General features: G+C 35.7%; 2 protein-coding genes, 1 long non-coding RNA gene and 1 other non-coding gene across 4 annotated transcripts; 2 read left to right on the top strand and 2 right to left on the bottom strand.

The window, feature by feature from the left end:
* Positions 1-4,790: 4,790 nt before the first annotated feature.
* LOC138876493 (uncharacterized) lies at positions 4,791-6,266 on the bottom strand. The gene is made up of 2 exons (XR_011401795.1): positions 5,813-6,266; positions 4,791-5,016 (listed from the first exon to the last, which is right to left on the bottom strand). It is a non-coding gene; the product is annotated as an uncharacterized lncRNA (long non-coding RNA).
* Positions 6,267-7,545: 1,279 nt separating this feature from the next.
* On the top strand, positions 7,546-10,338 carry LOC104219017 (cyanidin 3-O-galactoside 2''-O-xylosyltransferase FGGT1-like). The gene is made up of 2 exons (XM_009769650.2): positions 7,546-7,803; positions 8,683-10,338. Exon 2 carries the CDS (start codon positions 8,698-8,700, stop codon positions 10,105-10,107), a length of 1,410 nt encoding a protein of 469 aa, XP_009767952.1. The 5' UTR covers positions 7,546-7,803; positions 8,683-8,697; the 3' UTR covers positions 10,108-10,338.
* An 874-nt stretch (positions 10,339-11,212) lies between these two features.
* LOC104219016 (uncharacterized) lies at positions 11,213-15,336 on the top strand. Its single transcript, XR_011401539.1, has 2 exons — positions 11,213-11,744; positions 14,812-15,336. It is a non-coding gene; the product is annotated as an uncharacterized protein (transcript).
* Positions 15,337-15,387: 51 nt separating this feature from the next.
* Positions 15,388-17,190, bottom strand: LOC104219014 (ras-related protein RABA1f-like). The gene is made up of 2 exons (XM_009769647.2): positions 16,822-17,190; positions 15,388-15,971 (listed from the first exon to the last, which is right to left on the bottom strand). The coding sequence occupies exons 1-2, from the start codon at positions 17,040-17,042 to the stop codon at positions 15,545-15,547; spliced, it is 648 nt and encodes a 215-aa protein (XP_009767949.1). The 5' UTR covers positions 17,043-17,190; the 3' UTR covers positions 15,388-15,544.
* Positions 17,191-17,687: the final 497 nt, after the last annotated feature.

Below are 17,687 nucleotides of genomic sequence, written 5' to 3'. Positions count from 1 at the left end.
TTTGGGTAAAAATAATTTGGATCGAATTACAACTTTGGAACCATTCAGGCGGGATCATAGCCGGACCATTACAACATCTGGCCCAGTTTCACTTTTGGGGGAATTTGGATTTTTATTTTGGTGTGACTGAACCCCAGAGAGAGGTTGCCTACGTATCCTTTCGGAATCAAGTCGAACGTAGTTCAGGGAACTTTTTTTTTTCGTTTTTCTGTTTTGTTTTGTTTGCTTTTTCTTTTTCCTTTCCCTTTCCTCTTTTGTTTTTCTTTTTCTTTGTCTTTTCTTCCTCTTTTTTTTTGTACATTTTTTCTTTTTCTTTTTTTTTTCGTTTCATTTTTCAATAACACTTTCAGGTTCCAAAAAGGGTGATCAAAGAATGGGAGTTGGCTCAAAGGGTTTGCAAAGGGTTGATAGTATTTGGTTAGCGAGAATGAAAGCCTTCGTTATCCAAATTGGAGAATATTAGTACTATATGGAGGATCCAACATAGTACCTTTTGACTGCATTTGCATTGACAGTTATTTCAGGGACATTTCCTTCGATGTGTCTCAAGTGCAACGCACTCTTTTGGTAGTACTCTTGTTGCAATGTACGGACCTTTCCAATCCAGGAACCAATTTTCCTTCAGTTGTTCCAACTCTTTGTTTTATTTCCTTAAACTTTATCTTCATTGCTATCTAATCCTTGATTCATTATTTCGAGGTCTGACAGCTTTCAGGATCTAGGCATGAAGTTCGCAAGCATGTCATATTATTGAAATCTGCATTTAACAGAACTAAAAAGAGAATAAGAAAGAAAAATGACAAGATTAAGAAAAGAGACATTCCTGGAAAATGAAATATTAATTTCATTTGATTTTTTGATATTTGATTTTTTTTATTTGATTTTTTTTTTCAATTTTTTGAATATAGAAGGGTTTGCATCAGAAAGTAAGATAATAAGGTAAAATATTTGGATCACACCCTGAGATAATCCGGATGCAGAAAGGATAGCAAGACTGGCCACTAAGACTCCCATTTGATGGGGAACTTTCATACTTGGCGACCATTTTTGGCTTTTCTTCTATCTCGGTAAAGGTTGCAATGGCCTTCGGTGCCGGATCAAATCCTTCAGCTTCGCAAATCATTCTGACCATTGGCTCAATGTTGTGGGCAGACAACAGATTATCACATCAGAAGCTTCCTCATCCCGAAAAACGATTCTTTCAGTTTCAATCAAATCTTCAACTACCCTTTTGAGGGTCCAACAGTCCTCTATACCGTGTCCCACTTCTCTAGAGTGGTATTCACATCTAGCATCAGCTCGGTGCGAGGGGGACTCAGGGTTCAGCCATTTCGGGGCCACTGGCTGCAATAGATCTAGCCTGATTAGCTTTTGGAACAAGCTTGAATACGATTCACCAATAGAGGTGAACTAATTCTTTCTGAAAGGCTCTCTTGGGCGAGGATTGTATCGGAGATCATTTGGTTGAGGATTATATGAAGTTGGGCAAGGATGTGCATTTCTGGGAGGTGGAGCTCGGTTTTGTGTATAATGTTGTGGCCGCGTGCAAGGTTGCGCGTTCATCACTGCATACCAACCACCTGAACAGAACATGACTAATTTGCTCACACCACAACCTCGTTAGTTTTGAGACATTTAACACATAGGAAATCGCACGTTGGGGATGCAATGCACCTAATAGTTAAACATTTCTACCATGTGTTTGAACGATTGCATGTTTCATCCCGGCCTTAACTAACCCTTTAAGTATGTACCTCTTTTCTTTTATTTCTACCTCTATTTAATCACTCTTGATTTTTTTCGTCTCTATCGCTTTTTATTTTTTTGGCATTCTCCTTTCTTTTTTTGGTCACTTTTTTATTTTTTGTCACTCTTTTTTTCTCTCTCTTTTTTTTCTTTCTTTTTTTTAGTTTATTTTTTCCTCAGTTAATTTTATGGTTATAATCGAATTCGATGGGGATTGCCTACGCATCATGACGCCGCATGAATCAGATCATTGCGTAGTTTAGAAAAAATCAGGAATAAAGTACACAAACTAACTCTCGTTTTTTACTCATATACAAATAACCCCACGAAAGCTCCTAACAAGGAAAATAATTTTGGATTTTTTTTGGTAGAAAGAAAGGATTCAAAAGAAGAAAGATTTTTTTTTAGATATCAATCTTTTATTGAATTGTTGAAAGTGAGACTTCTAAAGAAGAGCGATTTTTTTTTTAAATTCGATTTTTTTTCATTTTGTTTTTGGAATTGTTGAAAGAAAGAATTAAAAAAAATATTTTTTTTCATTTTTAAAGTTTCTTTTTTTTTTTGAATTTTTTGAAATAAACACTTCTAAAGAAGAAATAAAATATTTTTGAATTTTGAATATTTTTTTTTAATTTTTGAAAGAAAAACTTCTGAAGCAGAAAAAAAAAATATTTTGGAATTCAACATTTTTTTTGGGAATTTTCGTTTTTTTTCTTTTTCATTTATTTATTTTTTGTGATTTTTGAAGAAAAAAAAAATCTGATTTTGATTTTTTTTTTGTGGAAGAAAGACTTATAAAAAAAAAAAGAAGAAAATATTTTTGAATTTTTTTTGATTTTCTTAAAATTGGGGTCTCTAAAAAATTATTTTCTAAAGAAGGAAGTAAAGAGAAATATATTTGATTTTTTTTGGGGGGGGAGGGGAACCGATGAGGTTTGCCTACATATCTCACATCCGATCAGAATCAGACCCGCGTAGTTCTAACCAAGACTAGACCATTTTTATATTATTTTTATTTGGTAAAAACGAATTACCTGTACAAAACTTGGGAAAGACTTTTCTTTTTCTTTTTTCGCTCAACTAATTTTCTAAAGCCGGTCAACAAATGCAAGCAAGCCTTCCAAATGATGCAACAAGTAGCACATAAGTGAACATGATAGTCTCAAAAAGGATACCTGTCTTATACAGACTCGACCCCTGTGCCGAGCTTCGCTAAGTCAAGTGCATATGATGCAACAAAACGATCCTACTAGGGATAACCAGTCATGTGGCTTGTTCTTCTATATTTTAAAAGTCCTAGGGGATGAGGCGTATCTAGACTGACCATAAAACGAGCGAACAACTCGAGTTGGAAAAGGGTAGCGTACCGGGAGCAATACTTCTCCGGCTTAACTCTGGACCTTCCCCGTTCTTAAATATGGGTGACTAATAATCCTTTACCGGGAGCCCAGGCCCACCGGCTTTATCTCAACAAAGAATGGGGCGCGTATCCGCGATTCCCGAGGTTGTATTCAGAAGACTCAAAGGGGGTGCGCAAGAAGACAATTTATAAAACAGTTCAACAATATCAAAACGGTAAAGAGCAAGCAAGTAGCACATTATGCCCAAATAAATCACAGTTATATACAAAAAATTAATAAAGCCAAATAAAGTCAATGTACAAGCTCGAATTCTTGAGTACCTCCCCAACAGAGTCGCCAAAGCTGTCACACCCCTTTTTACCCCTCCAAAAGATAATGTGGGTTATGGATTGTGGGTTAAAGAGTTTTTCCAATTAAAGTGACAATTTTGAAATAGGGATTATTTTATTTACAGAGTCGCCACTTGGAATTGATTTTTGTCGGTGTTCCAAGTCACCTTTTATTTGAATCCCAATTCAAAGGAAGGTTAGACTCTTTTACTATTGGTTCGCGAAAACAAAGTCCGGATAAGGAATTCTGTTGACCGGGGAGAAGGTGTAAGGCATTCCCCGAGTCCCGTGGTTCTAGCACGGTCGCTTTATTGACAACATTTGGCTTGAATTAAACTTGGATAAACGGTGATTTATTTGATTTTTATGCTTTTCTTATGTCCGCTTTTACTTATTTGATGAAAATATAATAATAATAAAATGTCATAATCACACTACGCTAACGAATGTGTAATCTAGACAAAATTTATTGGCTTAGTCATAACAGCACTACGCAAGCGAATCCACAGTCATGACAAAGAATTATTAACACGTTATTACTTTCAGAAAAATTACTATATTTGTGCATTGAAAAAAATATTTATTAAGAGTTACTATCGCGCTACGCAAGCGAATCCGCGAGTTTAGCAAAGAGTTTATTAAATTAGAAAATAATTAAAGCTAGTAGAAATAGTATGAGATTACTGAATTAAAATATTAAGAGTTAATATCACGCTACGCAAGCGAGTCCGTGAAATAATAATAATAAAAAGTTAAAACGGACCTACTGGTTGCCTAGCGTTTAAATTAATTAAAGGTACTTAAGTTATTGGATTATTATTACACATCATGACAATTAACTAATTCTTAATAAGTCTATTTAACTAATCTACTAAGTATTATTTTGAAGATAGATCATATTATTTATTGAGAAAGTGGGTCAATTTGCTTACTTAGTTATGGCATTGGGCCAACATCTATGAAATAAATAGACAAAATATTTATAGACTTTTTAAAAGCATTGGGCCTATTGGACAGATTTTGCCTTGGCCAATTATTGGGCTCCGAAATGGTCACAAGCTGAAAGCCCAATAGATTTCAAATGCTGGTTTACTACGACAGCCCACCTGGGCTAAATTGCGAGTCTGCCCTCTTTTGCTCTAAGCCATTAACCCTTATTTTTAACTAGCAAGTTCAAAACCTATTTAGGATCTAGCCACTTTCTACCAAAAAAAAATCTAAAATCCTAGCAGAGATGGTCACATATAAAATCTGTAAAAATAAATAAAGGTTTCAAGCATGTCTCTTTTGTTATTTTGCATAAACTGGCCAGAACTGCAAAGGTGCAAAAGGAGTCTTTAAGCACATTGCAACCTACTTGGAACATCTCAATTTTATATGCATCAATACTATAATAGATAGTAAAGACAAATAACACATGAATAAAAAAGTGTTTGATCAACCAATGATTTATTTTGCATATGAACTACAACAAGATATATTTAAACAATAAAGAAATTTAGCTAAACACTCATTTATTTAAATGGACATGCTCCCAACAATCAAGATGAGTTCAAATCTTCTTGTTAATGTGAAAACATCTGCAACATAAGATTAAAGAGTTACCTGAGTCGCAGAATAATAAATACAGCAACAAAGAATGGAAGCTCAGCAACTAAAGCAGCATAAAAATAGCAGCACAACAACAGCAAAACCAACAACAAATTCGTGTTAAAACATCTCGAAAACTCAGAGAAGAAACCTAGAAGCAAACTCTAAAGAGGACTTATACTTTTCTAAAAAAAAGGTTTGCACTTTAAGATTCACTCTTAAGACTTACAATTTTAGCTTACTAAAGGATGCTTCAGCTGCTAATTTTTTTTTTGTTGTATGTTCAAAAGCAGAAAATGATCCCCTCCAAAATGTGATGGAGTCCCCTCTATATATCAAAACAACCAGCTATTTCAAAAAATTAAAAATCAATCTTTTTGACAGATTTTTATACAAAATCTGCTCTTAAATTCAAAAAGCAAAACTTTCTAGTTCAAATCTTGTAAGTATTTCAAACAAAATCTGCTTTCCACTATTCAAAGATAGACTTTATTCAAATAATATCCAAAGGTCTACATTTTCTTACCAAACAATTTAACTTTTGAGTGTTGTACTCAAAGAGTCTTGAAGCAGTAAACAAACAACCAAACAAGTACCATATACTCTTAAGTATTTTTCATTACCTCACTTTTATCAATACAAAACTATTTTACTACTTCAACAAGTGCAAAAATAGAAAATTTAACATTTCAAACTTCAAAAACTAATGCTAAAAATTAATAATAGACAAAAAAAAAATGAAAATTTTAAAAAAAAAATCATCCATGAAAAAGAATAGTATTTTACCATTTTATACATCAACAGGCCGAAAAAAATGGTGATATGCCAAAGAGGGTGTTTCGGGAGGGAGCCGGAATTAGGCCGGATTTTGGTCGCCGAATTTTTGGGGTAGAATTGACATCAATAGTTAGGTCTGGATGAACTCTATCCATTGATGTAGGTATTTTGGGGTGGTAGTGGTTGGAGCTTCAAGAATTTGGGCAAAAAAATGACGGAAAAGTTTCCTAGATCTAAGATTCAAGGAGTTTGAGGGATTTTTTTAGGATTTGGTTTGGAAATATGGAAAGAGGAAGTTGTGGAGATTACGTGGCGTGAATTTGGAGGTGTTTGGAGGTGGCCTGCCGGCAGCGGCGATTTCCTGCAGGCGGCGGTGGGCGGAGCTGGGGCGGCGTAGAGAGAGTGAAGAGAGAGAGAAGAGAGAAGAAGGAGAGGGAAAGAAGAGAGAGGAAATAAGGGGGAAATGGGGCAAATTTTTGGGGATTTTAGGCTTTAAATACCTAGGATGAAGATCAAACTAGGACCGTTGGATTAAATCAAGATGGGTGGATGAGATTGAATCTTGTCACTTAACCAAAACGACGTAGTTTCAAGACAAAACTACGTCGTTTTAAGCTCTTCTTGGCAGCCCCTTTTGGACCGGATTTGGGCTCTTTGGGCTCAAATTTTGGGTCATTTTTAATTAAATTTTACTAGCCCAATCCGTACCCCGTTTATTAAACCATTACTCAATTCTTAAAACCTATACATACACAAATAAGAACAAACAGATACACACACATATATATAAGACAAAAATTAAGTATTTACAAAAAGAATGATCACTTTTATATTCATAAACAATTTTAACTCTAACTTTTGCATTTTACCATTAATAACATAATAGTATGACCACAACAATGTCATGGTTCTTGATTGAGCTAGCTTAGTTAGATTAATATTCATCATTTTTAGGAATTTAAATTGTTTAAAGTTTTAGCTTATAACTCAAAACAAACAACAACAAAAAATCTAGTATAGTGGGATCTATGGAGGTAGTGTATATGCAGATGTTACACTGCTTATTAGAAGATAGAGAAACTATTTTTGATAGATCCTTGACTCAAGAAAAGATGAAGAGAAATCAGTAGTAGCACGCATTAATAACGATAAGATAATAAGAAAATAAAGTGAAACAAATATAAGACTAACATAGTACTATTAGTATGGGAAAGAAACACTTTCGACTACCTACTAGTTTTCTACCTTAATTTTCGACCTCCACACCTTCATATCAAGGGTTATGTCCTCGATAAGCTGAAGCAACGCATATCCTGCCTAATCACCTCTCTCCAATACTTCTTTGGCCTATCACTACCTCTTCTCAAACCTATCAAGACCAACCTCTCACACTTCCTTGCTAGGACATCTGTGCTTCTCCTCTTCACATGCCCAAACCATCTAAGTCTCGCTTCCCGCATATTGTCCTCCGCTGGGACCACTCCCACCCTGACCCAAATATCTTATTATTTAATAAAATTTATACTATAATTTAGCGGGTACCAAAGACTAACTTAGTTAAAACCTAAAGAATATGCTCATAATAGCTAGAGCTACGCATTTCCTCCTACTTTATTGCCTCTTGAATCACAATGTTTAACTTTTTCATTTCAGTTTTTTTTTCCCCCGATAGTTTCTGATCAGAGACTATAAAAATATATATGGTGGGAGAAGTTAACGCTAACCTTTCTCTGAATAAGAGATTGAAAGTCTTATTTAGAGGATCTTGAAAAAGTCCTTGATTAAATCCTTTTGATCATTCTTTAGCCTTCTACTTTCATATTTTCTAGATTTCAGTGACCTTCTATGGAAAACATAATTCATATTCGCGTTGCTATGATTCATTAAGGAAATATATTCTCTATCAGGAGTTTTTTTTATTTCAATGCTCAAACTCGAAACCTTTAATTAATAACAAAGGAATTACAAGCATTTCACCACACCGGTTTGACGGTAAATTGGTAAGTCCTTAACATACATAATATGCTTGGATCATACTTTTTATTCCAATTCCGGTCACTATGTTAATAAGAGTGAGACTTATTCATTTTCACTGACAACAAAATCTTTTTGCCGTATGTGAGCTTTTAGAGTGTTTTATTATTAAGTATAGTTATGATTTCTTTAATCTACACGTCTATTCAACAAATAAATAGCAGTTTTTTTTATTAATATGTATAGTCTTGGATCATCAATAATAATTTTTTTATACTTCAGATACTTGATCGATCCACTTACTTCTATTATGTCAATATGAGCTACTACTATTGGAATTATGGCTCTTATTTATAGTGATAATTACATGGCTCATGATCAAGGCTATTTGAGATTTTTTGCTTATATGAGTTTGTTCAATACTTTCATGTTGGGATTAGTTACTTGTTCGAATTCACTACAAATTTATATTTTTTGAGAATTGGTTGGGTTGTGTTACTTGTTAAAATGAGTGACTAATCTCTTTCTGAGTGACTTTATGAGGATATTCTAATTAGAGTATTTGTTCATAGTGAAAATTTTAATGGAATTACTGTGTTACTTTACTTTCTGTTACTGTCATTAACAATTTATTTGTTAATTTTCACAATATCTGGATTTCCACTCAAATAACCTTATCACCGAGTCTACATTTAAGGATCCTCCAAAAATGACACCACACCCTTGTCGGCTCCTTAACAATTAACGCATTTTTGAAGGATCCGACACAAGTGCACTAATATTTTTGAAGGATCTGAGTAACATAGTTTAATACTGTACCAGTTAAATATTTCCTTTTAAAAGGTGAGGAGTTCTGCCTTCTAGTCTTACATGTTTTTTTTGGGTTCAAATTGTTGGTTTTGCAGATCAAAGAAGACAAAATGGAGGACAAGAAGCTAACTTTTGTTATGTATCCATGGTATGCAATGGGCCATCTTACTTCATTTCTTCATCTCTCCAACAAATTAGCTGACAGAGGCCACACAATTTTCTTTATTCATCCTACCAATACACTTTCTAAATTGGAAAAATTCAATCTTTACCCTCAACTCATAAACTTCATATCAATCACAGTTCCACATGTTGAAGGTCTCCCTATTGGAGCTGAAACAACTTCAGACATTCCTATTTTCAAGCAAAATCTACTTTGGCAAGCATTGGATCTTACACAACAAAAGATTGAGTCTTTAATTCAAGAACTCAAACCCCATTTCATTCTTTATGATTTTGCATATTGGGTTCCATTAGTTGCTAGAAAATATGGAGTAAAGTCAATACATTACTGTTCCATTACTCCTTCATCTGTCGGTTATCTTATGCGTGGCGAAAAACCAACTCCAGAGGATGAAATGATGGAACCTCCACTTGGTTTTCCTCCTAATTCATCTATCAAACTTCACAAATATGAAGCTCGTTTAATCGCAGCTCTACATTCGATAGGGAAAGAATCTAGTGGTTCCGGCTCAGGCTTAGGCTCAGGCTCAGGCTCAGGCTCAGGCTCAGTGTCGTTCACACGACGTTTACTTTTGGCTTTTCAAGATGGGGATGTCATTGCATTCAAAACTACTAAGGAAATTGAAGGACCATATTGTGAATTTGTTGAGAATAAGTTCAAGAAACCGGTCATTTTAGCCGGACCAATATTGCCAGAACCAATAGATACTTCAAATCTAGAGGAAAATTTGTCTAAGTGGCTAGAAAAATTCCAAGAAAAGACTGTGATTTTTTGTGCATTTGGTAGTGAATGCAAGCTCAAGAAAGAACAATTCCAAGAACTTGTTTTAGGTCTAGAACTTACTGGTCTTCCATTTTTTGCTGCCTTAAAACCGCCTTTTGAAGCCGAGACAATTGAAGATGCATTACCAGAAGGTTTTAAGGAGAGAATAGAAGGAAAAGGGATTGTTCATTCAGGTTGGGCAGAGCAACAGCTGATCTTATCACACCCTTCTGTGGGATGTTTTGTTACTCATTGTGGTGGAAATTCTTTATCAGAGGCTATGATTACTGAGGGTCAATTGGTTTTAGTCCCAAATTTTGGTGATCAATTCGTTAATGCAAGGTTGTTTGGTGGAGATTTGAGAGTTGGAGTTGAAGTTGAGAGAGATGAAGAGAATGGATTGTTTACTAGAGAAAGTGTTTGTAAGGCCATAAAAATGGTAATGAATGATGAGAGTGAAGAGGGAAGGGAGATAAGAGCGAATCGCGCAAAGTGGAGGGAGTTTTTATTAAGCAAAGGGCTTGAGGATTCTTATATTGATGCTTTTGTTCAAAAGCTACAAACTCTTCTTTGATTTTTGCTTGGAGCATCAATGGGCAGCATAGTGCACCAAGTTCTTGTTATGTGCAGGGTCCGAGAAAGGATCGGACTACATTGGATCGTGTGTACACAACTTTACATTGCATTTCTGCAAGAGACTGTTTCTGTTTGGAGTATCAATACACTAACTAAAAAAAATCTTCATAGGGAAGGATATGATATTTTGTTTTCATTAATGAGTTAATTAGGTTGTTTGCTTTTGTTACTTTAAGCTTTAGTTGTGCTTATTTGTCTTCTCTACTACTAATAGAGCTATTTAATACAGTCTCCGGACTCATTTCTTGAGTGATGATATTTTTTAAATGGCGGATTCAGGATTTAAAGGTGGCGGGTTGTCTCATATTGACTTTAATATACATCTTTTACTAATGATAGAGTATGAGTAGAAGGGTGTATTTGGTTCGGCCTTTTTGGATTAACTCGATTTGTTTTAATCAGTTCTGATCCTTAGATATGGAATCACATCTCTTCTATCAATAAGATATGTCATCTCTGGTAAATAGCATAATTGGATCAAATTCAAACTAAATAAACTATAGTTAAATGTAGATTGTAGAACTAGTAAATCAGAAGTCTAAACAAAAAACTAAGAAAATTCATGTCATCTCTGTGCTGAGTGCCAATTTTGATTTCATTTCAAAGTTTGCAGCGAGCATAAAAGACGAAAACTCACAACATAGCTAAGAGATAAGACTTTTATGCATGAGATTTTGAGTGTTTTAAGGTTTTTTTTCTTTGTATTTTTTTTTGGCTCCATAACCATCGCAAATTTTTGTTTTAAAGGGAAAGATGGAAGCTCTCATATAAAAAATCTTGGAATTGAACTAGTTAGAATCAAGAATTATATTCTAGTGATATCAGTAAAAGTTTATTGAATTTACTTATCATAATTTATAGTTAATGGTACCGTAAACAGTATGTTAAAACTACTTGTTTACCAAAATTATATTTTAGTGATATCAGTAAAAGTCTTCCCTATAACAAGTATGAGTTCAATTCTCATTATCTTCTATTCTCTTACCAATTATCCCAAATTTAAATATTAGGGTCCGATTATATTTAAATTATGTATAAATAAGAAATAGAGATGCTAAAAACGTGGCAAGCGCTCACACGGATTCTCACAGAAGCTAAAGTAGTAGAACAACATTTTGCTTTCATCAGTACGGAAAACTTGTATCTCGGCTTCCTTCAACTTCCGCTTCTGCCCTCGAACATGACCGACCATCAAAACCCTAAACCTACCGGCAACCTCCCTCAAACGCCGTCAACAAATCCGCCTAAAATCTCCGGCGGATCCTCTAACGGCGGATTTTCCGGCGGTCACAACTACCCAAACCCGCCGGACCGTTCAAATCCGGACCCTGCAACACTGAGAGAGCAATGGAGGTTCGCTATTAGGCAGTACAGCAAATGGTATTCTCACGCTTGGGGTACTGCTATATTAGCTGGGTTATCTTTTTACGCACTTGGTTGGATTATTAAGGGCTCCAATCCTTTGCCCTCTTTCAAGCGCGAAGACTTGGATACTAAAAATGCTTCTTCATCTGATGTTGTTGCTGATGTTGCGGAGGTTAAGCGAAGTTGATGATGACGATAATTTGTTTTTAGGTTAGTCTTACAAACTTGCATTTCTCGCAGTTTTTGTTCTTATTACATGTTGTTGTCGGTCAAATTAACCTGTCACTGGAAAAATCAATACATTGTGAGTGCACAGATTTATATTCACTAACAGTGTAAAAACTGTTTACACCGTTAGTACAAATCTAACTAGTTATAGTAGGTTATGTTGTCAATTCACAAAAGTTAAAACTCTTTTCTTATAACACCGTGTTACATGTGAAGATTATTGCAATAGAATAACTTTGCTTAAGTTCGTGTATTGTGCGTGTTATATTAAATAACAATAACTGTCTGCGAATACCGAACTAGTTGGGGTCAGTTATATGGGTTCAAAATTTTAGGATAGCGTCCAATGCTAATAATTGGGTTTGAAATTTAACATTTGTTCATATTTAGTGGATTTCTTAACTCATATAGGGTCTAGGCAAAAGCTACTGGGCTCAACCAATCCCATATCTTACACTGTGGACACCCCCCCCCCCCCAAGACTTGGCTGCAAACCTCTTACTTTATCGAGAGTTTGGACTTGTTATGCTTTTGCGAATATAAGTGAAGTTGTGCGGTTAATGGTCCTTATTGGGATAAGGAAGGTGCAATGCCACTTTTGGTATATGCGTAGTTCTTGTGACGAAGGGGATGGAAAATAAATGATACTGCTGAAGCTCACTTGTTATAATTTTGAGGTTTTGTTGCTTATGTGGATCCTAGCCATGCTTGATGATTTTCTATTCTTCAATTTAAATTTGTAGGCTTGGCGGTCCGTCTCATTTTATTTTGGGGTGGGGGTGTTTCTGGATTACCATTTGGTCCTTGACGAATGGATAAAAGCTTCTGCGGGAATTCCAAAGGATTGTTTCCATGTTTTCTTATTTATCTTAAAATAAGGGGGACATCGTAAATATGGCTTAACAACTTCAATTAGGCGCTTAGAACAAACTTTACAATTCGAAAGGTTACAAAAATATGTCACCCTTGTGCAACTCTTCATCCGAGTTACTCAGGGGTTGTTTGGTTACCAGGTGGGATAGACAAGGATATTCTATGGATTAGCTATCCCACCTTCTATATAGGATAGTTAATCCCAGCATTTTGGTATAAATTTATCCCACCACTATCTAATACCATAACCAAACATGGGATAAATACAATTCATATGCTATCGAATCTACCCCGGGATTAGTATCCTTATCCTGGTAACCAAGCAACCCCTCAGTGAACATCATTGATTCTGTAAGCGGATTTGACAGTCTAGAGCATCCATGATATCCTTATCCACTTGCTGAACAATCTTATAGTTTCATTTCCTTTGTTAAGCTAATATTGGAAATTTATCCATTTGTGCTTTTCTTTTTTACCTATCCTATCCTGCTGAAGACAGAACGTAGCCCTCTTTGCTCTTTGTATATGTGAAGGAGCAAATAAGCATGCAGAGTTTATCTTTTTCCCCTGATCTCTTTATTCATATGTAATGCAGAGATCCTAGCTGCCAATAAACGAAGCATGTCTAGACAAGTGTCTGTAGAGTTCTGGATGCATTGCCTAATGCCTCTTGATTTTTCAGTTGGGCTGCGGCAAGTGACTAATAATGGCAAGAACCAAGAAGCATTTTATATGAAAGCTTTTAAAAAGATTTTGTCCTGGCTCTCTCAGAATTCCATTTCCATTACAGCCTCTTGTTATGTTTGTATTACGTTAAACACTGTTTTTAGGTTTGATCATTTAGATAAGCAGCAGCGCATATAAATTCTACTAATCCCCTAAATGTTGATTTATATCTTGTTTGTGAAATACCCTTCAAAGTGCTAATGGTTTTAGTCCTGTACGGACCACCTTGCCCTGGACTAATTTTTTTTCTTGGTCGACTACAAGTTTCATGCTTTCCCCAAAGAGAAGGTGTGATCTCATTACCGCATGAGATAGTTAACATCACCATTCTTTGTCTACAAATCTCTCCTAGCTACTCAGCTCTCTACTGTGGTTGCTCACACCACATGTTATGTTCTAGCATGAACTTACATATTACATCCTGACTTCACTTCCCATATGAGCCTGCTATTTCTTAAATCTTCTAATAAAAGCTGCATTGCAGAAAAGATAACAAGCTGAGGAGTTATTTCTTTTCCTTGTCTTTTAAGCTGGGTGTTTAATGTGTTCGACTTGTCAATTTTGAATTAGAGTAGTTCCTATGAAGGGACCGAAAAAGAATTAGCAAATTAAGAGCTCTCTTGATTCATGTCTCCCAAAAGGAGTGGATTAGTAGCCCAAAAAAAGAGAAGAAAATGGACTATATAGATTGTCTTCAATTGACAAAGTTTGTCAAAGGCAGCCTTCTCTAGCCCTACTTTGACATTACCTGAATCCTGTTATAGCCAAGTTGTTGTAGAGCAGTTTTTGAGGGGTGTTGGCTACAAGCTGAAGCTGCAGTACTGGTAATAGGATTTTGAAAGACTAGAATTGTATGTTTGCTTTTACCATGAATGTGTTGTCTCCAACAACAACAACAACAACAACAACAACAAAAAACCCAGTGTAATCTCACAAGTGGGGTCTTGGGAGGGTAGTGTGTGCACAGACCTTACCCCCACCTTGAAGGTAGAGAGGTTGTTTCCGATAGACCCTCGACTCACGAAAGACGAGAAGAAAAGCAATAGCACCAAGCAATAACAACAAGATAGTAAGGAAACGAAACGAAAGAAACAACAAGTAATTCTAAAAAAATCTAACAGTAATGGAATGTGTTGTCTCAATGTATGGTTCAAATTAACTGATGGTTTTTGTTATTAAATCATTGTGATATTTCATGAATAAGGATACGCAGAAAAGGATAATGAAGAAAATTCATGAATCGAAGATCATATAATAGTGTCTTCTGTCATTAATTTACCATTCTCTTAAAATTTTGAGGGAGGGGCAAGAAGATGGTGAATGAGCTTCCGCTGTTGGGATGATGCAATTCTATGTTTTTTCTTAGTTTTGTTCGGTTGTTTATCCAAAGTAGGTTGTTGCACCAAAATTTACTTATCGTTTCTCTATATTTGTCTTTTGGATGGCACAGGTCTGTAGTGTCACTCTCCTCACTTGATCAAATAAGGTACCCATGGACCGCTGAAGTCTCTCTTGCCCCTCCCAACGCCCTTCCCTCTGGCTTCTTGAACTTATGTTTCTGCAAGCTCTATGTAGATGTAAGCGCAATCACTCCCAACACGTGATTTGTAAATTCAGTGCACCACTTCCAGAAAAGAAACAAAATTTTATTAGGATGTGGCATACCAGACCAATATCTGCTGGTCACCTGCTGAGAGTCAAAGCAAGTTCCAAGCGTGTTTCTTTTTCTTCAACCTTCGTGTCCAATGAAACAAGAAAAGCAATAGTAAGCTGAGATGTTTTCGTTAAAAAGAGTTTTGATGCATATTTCCTGTACAGTAGACGTGCATATCAATAACACTCTTAATTTTTGAGTTATTGTCAGTTGACGTTCTGTAGTAGTGATAAAGTTGCCTTTACCATTTTCGCTGCTGAAATATCTGTAATGCCAGTGTACACTTATGAAAAGACAAAACAAAATGGTTCTTAAGCAAAATTTACTTGCATCTCCATTCCTCCCCTCCCCCCCCCCCCCTTTACTAGGTTCTGGAATTCTTCTTTTACATAGTGTACAGTCGTAGACTGGGTATTGCTATACAAATTTTGTACAGGAAGCTGAAACTCTCAGCAGCCTTGCATATTCTGCAGTTTCAAAATTATAGCTGCATTCTGAGAAATGTAGTAGTGAGTGGTTTGATCCTTGCTCAACCTGAACAACATCCGCCCTTCTTAACAGCAGATACATCGTTTCCAATATTGATTGTTTGTCCTGCAGGCAGAGATGCTGGGTCGTCTCCTGCATCGAGAGCCTTCTTGCTGACCACCCAGTAAATCTGAGTCAGCACTTCTGTGAAGGCGTTTTCAACGTTCAGTGCCTCAAGAGCAGATGTTTCCATGAAGAAAGTACGTTCCCTTTCAGCAAAACCCTTAGAGTCCTCAGTGGGAACAGCACGTAGGTGGCGTAGATCCGCCTTGTTCCCGACTAGCATGACGACGATGTTCTGGTCTGTATGATCTCTGAGTTCCTTGAGCCATCTTGCTACGTTCTCAAATGTTACATTGCGAGTAATATCATAAACAAGTAAAGCACCAACTGCTCCTCTATAATAAGCACTTGTGATGGCTCGGTACCTAGATTGATTGCCGAAGGGTGTTTAGAAACAATCTCCTGGCATTAATAGGTGATAAAAAAGGCAGCACATTCAAAAGGGGCAAGTGCACATATAGTAATTCTCAACAATGCTATTTAGAGATTATCCAATATTTTATTTTGTCTTGAAATTTTGAATTAAATTTTTTGATTTTAGAACAATTTAGGACAAAAATGTTCTGAAAAAAATAAATTGCAAAATTAAAATTCAGAATGCAACTAACTAATTTTTAAAAAGAAGCCCTTTGGAGTGGCTACCTCTAAAGATAATAAATCAAACGAAAGTGGGCAAACGATGGATATTTTTGTGTTGGATCTTTCATCTTCTTTTCATTTCCTGGCCATTTCTGTTGGTGGGGAGTGATGTAAAATTGTTGGGAGTGTAACCCATCAAGAAATTATATTTTTTAACATTTATGAAATGACAGCAAAATCATAACTTGAAGTATAGCTTCCAACGTCAGATGTTTTGACATTGTTGCTTTCAGAATATTTCTATATCAAATATCCTAATGTAATTCTAGAAACCAACATATTTTCTCAAACATAAATTTCCCTCGAACGCATCAATGCATCTTTAGAAAAACAAACTTCCATGTGACTCCCATCTTTAATACTAGTTGAGATTTGGGATAATACAAATCATATCAATTGGATGGTACGATTAATGAATAGTATGAAAAAAGAGTTGATAGGAAAATCTGGGAAATGAACTGAACTCTTGGTTTGGAAATATATAAATAAGAAAAAGGGCAACGTGTGCATGCAATAGGAAATTGAGATTGAGTTAAGTCTAATATGGTGTGATGAAAGGAAAAAAGGCATGGGTACCTTTCTTGGCCGGCAGTGTCCCAAATCTGGGCTTTGATAATCTTGTCATCGACATGAATGGTTCGGGTGGCAAACTCGACACCAATGGTGGACTTAGATTGTTGGCTGAATTCGTTTTTAGTAAAGCGAGAAAGCAAGTTGGATTTGCCAACACCAGAATCCCCAATGAGTACCACCTTGAACAGGTAATCGTAATCCTCCTCTGATCTGTATGTTCCCATGTTTGTCTATCTTCCAATGGCGTTGGCTTTCTTCCTTTGGACTAGGGATGAGAGAGAAAGAAAGAGAGAGGAAAGGAGATTGAATATTAATTCATTGATTAATTTACCTTCTAACGAACAAACATATTTACCTGCGTTTATCTCGGAAGGTTGGTGCATGTGGGAATGAGAAGCTGAGAAACAAAGGGTAAAAAGAAATGTTGGATTTTCAGTATTGTGCGTGGTTGCCATTGTATCATCTATATATATCTCTAAGGTGTAGGGGTACAAATAAGTTGAATGAAAGGCTGATTTAGAACCAGCCCGAGTAATTTAAAAATATTAGATTTTTACAGTTCTATTGGTGACCCATACAAAAAAAGCTGACCGCTTTCACTTTGATTAGCCAATTTAGTGCGGAGGGTGTTGTGCTCCTCTCATTTGTTTCCGTTAACGACCACAAAGCTCAACATTGCTCGTGCTATCCCAAGATTATAATAATCTCACCTTCTCTATACCATATATAATATTAAGATTTTGGTATCAATTTTGCATCGATATTAGCTAATATTAATAATCAAATCACGGATAAAATGTAATTTCGAATTTAATATTAAAATTAGTATCCTAAATTCATAATCCTAGTAACCAACGACCCCTGCCACC

This window comes from Nicotiana sylvestris, chromosome 8 (genome assembly GCF_000393655.2).
Source record: "Nicotiana sylvestris chromosome 8, ASM39365v2, whole genome shotgun sequence".
Taxonomy (NCBI): Eukaryota; Viridiplantae; Streptophyta; class Magnoliopsida; order Solanales; family Solanaceae; genus Nicotiana; species Nicotiana sylvestris.
The sequence above is the reverse complement of the archived record's forward strand: the minus strand, read 5'-3'. Positions and strand labels throughout refer to the sequence as shown.

Coding starts and splice junctions, on each gene's coding strand:
- LOC104219017 (XM_009769650.2), top strand. CDS start 8,698: ATGGAGGACAAGAAGCTAACTTTTGTTATGTATCCATGGTATGCAATG.
- LOC104219014 (XM_009769647.2), bottom strand. CDS start 17,042: ATGGGAACATACAGATCAGAGGAGGATTACGATTACCTGTTCAAGGTG. Junction 15,972..16,821: donor GACACTGCCGGCCAAGAAAG/GTACCCATGCCT, acceptor CAATCAATCTAG/GTACCGAGCCATCACAAGTG.